At 42.9% G+C, this 6000-nt stretch overlaps 1 protein-coding gene across 1 annotated transcript in view; it reads left to right on the top strand.

Annotated features, from left to right (window-relative positions):
- Positions 1-319: 319 nt before the first annotated feature.
- Positions 320-6000, top strand: part of LOC133138768 (tetraspanin-2-like) — a 33553-nt gene continuing 27872 nt past the window's right edge. The window contains exon 1 of the mRNA XM_061257793.1: positions 320-496. Within this exon, the coding sequence (XP_061113777.1) occupies positions 428-496 (69 nt within the window). The 5' untranslated portion in view covers positions 320-427. The remainder of the gene's footprint in view (positions 497-6000) is intronic.

The following is a 6000-nucleotide window of genomic DNA, read 5'->3' as shown; positions in this document are numbered from 1 at the left end:
TTATAAGAAAACACTCAGATTACCTATAACGGTCGACATCCTACAACTGTTGATTGCTGACGAAAATTATATCTTAATTCGTTTTTTAAATATCGCAGTTCACAAGGTGTAGCCACAAAAATGTAGCCTAGGCTATGCAGAAAATAAAACCTTTTTCGCGTGTCGAATGCGCCAAACCTCTATTGCTTACCCTAAGACAAGTAAATAACGGTTCCTTTGTACGTCTGGTACCCCCCTGGCGCCCCCCTACATTATTGAAATGGGCGGTCTGGAAAGATTCTGTAGAAATCGTCCTGCCGTTTCAATAGCAGAAATTGACAGTGCTTGCTGCTTGTATTTTTCAGTGGGGAAAGTGTCCTGGATTTCAAGAACATAATCCACCAGTCATCTGAAACAAAATAATAACGACGCAAAAATTTAAGCGAAAATGGGAAAAGTTCAAGGTGGAATGAAATGTGTCAAATATCTTCTGTTCGTATTCAACTTTATATTTTGGGTAAGTGTCGCCCTTTTCCACATTAGTCTACTAAGTACAGTGCAAATATTAGTTGGCTAATGTTTAATATCGTCAGCAATGAAAGAAAGCAAAACGATTAATGAAATATTAATTTAAACTATCAACTTTGCAGATGGCTAGCTCGGAGCAAGTGCATGCTTTTACGCGCTGTGTTTTTGTAGTCACATGTTTGTAACGGATGTTGCTTTCAGGCTAGAAAATTCTGTGAATTATGTTGTTTTTGCCACTGTGCAATCTGGATGTACTCTTGATTTATTGCTGAATTTACCTCTGGTTATCACGACGGGGCTGGGAAGAGGTGACCGGATGGAGGCTGAGTTTTGGCTCGCAAGGTTCAAATCAGATTTTCCACTGAGGAAAATACGCCCCTTTATCCTTCGTGAAACGTGTTTTTAAAAGGAAGGTAGAATCGGTCTGTGAAACATGGATAAGAAAGTAGCTGGCTGAATCTGGTGATTAACTTAAGTAGATAGCAAATATAAACGCACAGCTAAAACAGTACCTTACAAGCGAATATGCGACATTGATTCTGCATAGGAATTTTAATTTACATATCTGTATATAATTTACATATTACTAGAAGAATGGTAACGGAACAGATTTGCGCACATGGATCCATATGGATGACTGTATGGATTAAAATGTACTTACTTTCTGTGTAATTCTGCATATAGTTTTTAAACCTTGTAGTCGTTTACATTAAATATCTTTGTTTTACAGTGGATTTTTCTAGCCAGCAGCCCGCGTATTTCTGATTGTATGTAAACCACGCATAGTCTTAAAAAAATGAAATAAAAGAATAAAAATTAATTAAAAAATATATTTTACAAGCTATTTGAATTCGGCCACGTTCGCAAATGAAAACCCTGGCATAAATAATATGTCTGAGTGGATGCAGTAAGAGTGGCCTCAGTAAGAGACGCATCATTGTGTGAGGTGCATCCCTCTCTACAATGGTCATCAGCCAGACATCTCTGAAGGCGGGCAAAGATTAAAACTCGTGGAGGAAAGTCCCCCTAAACCGTGGTCTCACGGCTGTTTACCGCACAACTTTGCGTGATACACAGTTTGCTATTTTAGAAGCCAATTTCAATGCAATGCCTCCGCCTTCTATAAAGTAAAAATATTTGATTACATATGTTTGTGGCAGGAAAGAGGAAAACGAGGCAGATGCGCTTCCTCGCTAAAGCGTATGCATACATTTGAACAGAACAATGAACATTTAGCTCATTAGGTGTGAAAGATGGGTAATTGTGTCTTAGGGCAGGAGAGACTGTCGGTGACAACGAGAGGCAGCACACAGAGGGTGGCATTAACCAATCACTTTTCCAGCCTTCACTGACCCCCTGGCACACATGCTCAGTAGTGTCCTACTGACACCCCACCCTCTGTGTGAGGATGTAGAACCAAGCCTGTCCTCTCAGCAACACAGCAATGCTTGGTGTAAAATTAACTCTGAAAGAGTACTTTTAACTCTTTAATTGAGTAAATAGTCCCTATTGGACTTTTTTTTAACTCCATTGCGGTTCATTTAATTTTGTCTGTGTGCTGGTAATGTGGGAAACAGCTGGAGGGCCAAATCAAGCCATACTCTGCCTTCTGAGGCCAAGAGGTGAATCTGACCCAGGCATGGATCAATTGCATATTGGAAAAACTCTTCAGAGGCCAGTAAATTAAAAACAAAATTAAATATCAAGCGCTCCTGCAAATTTCTGCGAATACATTGCTCGCCAAAAGATAAAATCTCACAATTTTATTTTTTCATGAAGAAAAAACACAGACCTCTTTGGCAAGAGACGTGGGCCAATTTTATTAGTAAAGAGACCTCCTGCCACAGCACTGTTGTCACGATTTTACATGACCATTTCAACAGGAACACAAAAGGTGTAGCTATGCACAAAAAAAAAAGAAAAGAAAGGGTCTCCTCTTCTTTTCTTTTTCTCCCTGTTGCTAAGCATCGAAGTTCTGAATGTAGCCTACCCTGAGGCATGTGAAGGCAAGCAGCGTAAAACATTTTTTATAAACAAACCGGGGCCCACGGTGAGGCATAAATTCTACCTGGCTTCGACCGCGTTTACGATGCTTTTCCTGTGGCTTTGTTATGCTAGTTTTCCACGCCGGCTCGCCTGAACCGATCTCCAGTGCAGTGAGGGCTGCTTGGGAAAAGCAGAGGGGAAACGGGGCCTGCCGGGAGAGTAGAGAGAGAGCAAGAGAGAGGGAGGGAGAGAAGAGAGAGGGAGAGAGGGGGAGAGAGAGGAAGGAGAGACAGGGAGAGGAGAGCGAGATGAGGGAGAGAGGGAGAGAAAGGAAGGAGAGAGACAGGGAGAGGAGAGAGAGATGAGGGAGAGGAGAGAGATGAGGGAGAGAGACAGGGAGAGGAGAGAGAGATGAGGGAGAGAGAGAGAGAGATGAGTGAGAGAGACAGGGAGAGCAACGATAGAGAAAAGGAAAAGGCAAAAATAACGGTAGACGACAAATTGGGAAGGGACAGAAAAAATGAGTAAGAGTGGGAATAAATTGGAGAGATGGCGAGAGTGTTGTTTGGGTGGAGTTTAGTAAGCATGAGGGCGGGGAGGCAGTTGGCACAATCCTGACCTAGATAGATTAGGGGGGGGGGGGAGGATGAGAGCGGTGATGCCTGGTGATTGTATCAACTCCCCCCCGCTATGGACTCCGGTCGGTTCGATGACGCCTTCCCGTTTAACACGGAGTCAGACCTTGCAGGCGCGGCGAAGCATCAGAGAGTCAGCGTCATTGCAGAGAAGCCCGTTTCCCCCTCTGTCAGCCAGAGCCGGAGCCTGACCTTGATGCTTGGGGCTTAAGCCTCTGCTCTAATGATGAATGTGTTGGTAACTGAGAGGGGAGGGGGCCATCTTGGCTCGAGCGAGGCATCGTTAAAGACTCCCCCAGGGAAGGTTACTACCTTGCTCTTAATGGATGGTGGTGGGAGGGGTTCAGGGGCGGGCTGGCGTTTCATCATCCCCTCTGTAGACACTGCTGACCGAGCTCACCAGAAACAAAAAGGGCTAGAGTGGCAGTCAACAAACCGCACTGCCTACATTTATACTAATAAGAGCAGTGTAATCCTTAAAATGCTTAAGAGACAGAAACCTACCTATCACTGTGGCAGTGATAACCCCTTTCCTACATCCAGAATCCAAACTTTTCAGTCATAGAGCTCTCACCCCTAGGCCAAGCCAATTGGATAATAATTTGGCAACAAATGTAATTAGCAAGATAATGGTCAAGCTACTGGAACAGAAAGCAGAGGGGTGACGTTTTTTCTTGGAGTTGTTGAGAACATTTGTCTTCTTTCTGTCCTGAGGTTTTCCAGATAAAATAATTGCTCATATGAAGAACATATTCAACTGTGCTGAAACCATCTTAGAGGCAAACCGTTTTAGCTGTTCTGGCTAACATGAATGCATTGCTGGCGTGTCAGCCATTTTGTCCCCACGGTAATCTGACATTCCCAAGTTTTACTCAAAACGCCAGCCTTCACTCACTGCTAGGTCAAGCAGACATGGTTTAAACTAGCCAGCAGGGGCTAGCCAGCATTGGAAGTGATATCAATAGCAAGCAATAGCCAGTGCCATGAGCTCAGTTTCAGCTGGCTAGTCTGTCAAAGGTATAACATTCAATAATTCACAGATATTTATACTGAAAAACAGTCATTGCACAAAGCCAGCAGGATGTCTGCCATCTTTTTAAACTGAAATCGAGCACTGTGTCGGGCACTCTGTATTGGCCGGCTGTCCCCTTTCGCAGAAACCTTCTCTCTGTCCCTGGCTTTCCACGGCTAGCAGCAGATTACTTACACAGCTCATGCCACGAGGGTCTCCTTCAGCCAAAAATACATATAAATACGGAAAAACACAGATATTATTGGTTCTGCCTGGTTCTGATTCCAACAGTGAAAAGGCTGCTACCAGTGACTCAGTGTAAAGGCCCATCCACACCAAGAACTATAACCATAACTATAACCATAACGATAACGATGTGAGCATCCACCCGGCTGAACGATATCATAGCCTCTCGGCTATGTCATAGCCTGTCGGCTATGTCACCTGCCATTTGTAACGCCCCGTGAATTAGGATGGATTTTGATTGGCTGTCAGTGTGTTTTATCGTTTGTGCAGCTGATTTATCTGAAAGCAATCCCAAAATTATTGTTCATCCCCGTCGTTATAGTTGTGGTGTAAGCTCCACCATCCACTTGAGTTAAAGCGATTTTTAAAATGACATATTTATATGTGTAGTTATCGTTGCAGTTATCGTTTTTGGTGTGGATGGTCCTTAATGGTGGCACATCAGACTCCTGCCCTCACTCAGGTGGCTTTATCTATGAAAAATGTTGTTGTGAGTATTGATAATTACACTGAACTACCCTATCTGAGCAAGACTTATAGTACATACCCATGGAAGTCTCACAGGCATTTCTCCATTCAGAGAATGATGAACTTCACCGGCACACAATCCTGTTTTGTAACCAGCGGGGGGGGATAACTGTTTCATGACCAGTGTTTATAATTGAAACAGTGTTAACTGGAACACAGGGGCTTGAAACGTAGCACTGTCTGTCTTCAGAATACTGCTGAACTTGCCCTGGCAAACATTCCCTCCTTAACACCGTTTCTTGACGTTGTTTCTTCAAGTGGCCAACTCCACAATACTGGCAAAAAGGCTATAACCCAGGATGTTGACCTTTCTCTACAAACCGTCAAATCTAATGGTCTCCAGTCGACCTGGAATTAGGCCTTTGTTTTTCTTTCTTTTTTTCTTTTTCAAATCCCCATGGCTACTGGCTAAACATAAATCCCTTTCAGAAAAAGGTTCACGCTGTTGTCATCTGAACAAGACTGCCATTTCCAAACACACAGTGTAGTAATGCAGATAACATGTGTATCAGTCACTGTAAACAACAAAGCTTGTGCATCAGCTTGCCCGAGTCCAATATTGACACATCAAACACATTAGACACTTGCTGTGGTAATCTCTGGTTTGGGGCCTGCGGTATACATTAGACACTTGCTGTTGTAATCTCTGGTCTGGATTAATACATGTACATAATATCTCTTATACATGTGAAACAATCTAGGTAATTAATTTCTGTTGAAAGCTATGTACATATTTCTAACCAGTGTGTTAGAATATACAGTGCAGTCTAAGTGTTTCGACAGTAGTACAATCTCTGTTCTTTTTGCTTCTGTACTCCAGCGTATTGAATTTGAAATTAAACAATGAATATGAGGTCAAAGTGCAAACTGTCACCTTTCATTTAAGGCTATTTACATCCATGTTTGGTGATCCATGTAGGAATTGCATGCCGTTTATAAATAGGCTGTTTATTCAAGTGTATTCAATCGCTTACTTAGTGCAGGTACGTATAAGAAAGCTATCTAGTCTTGATTCCAGGCTTATGATTGTCTTTGTAGTCTGTCGGCCTTGGTCAATATGAGGGCCAAAGTTGTGCCAATGAAAGT

This window comes from Conger conger, chromosome 10 (genome assembly GCF_963514075.1).
Source record: "Conger conger chromosome 10, fConCon1.1, whole genome shotgun sequence".
Classification (NCBI taxonomy): Eukaryota; Metazoa; Chordata; class Actinopteri; order Anguilliformes; family Congridae; genus Conger; species Conger conger.
This window is presented reverse-complemented; position numbering and strand designations above follow the sequence as displayed.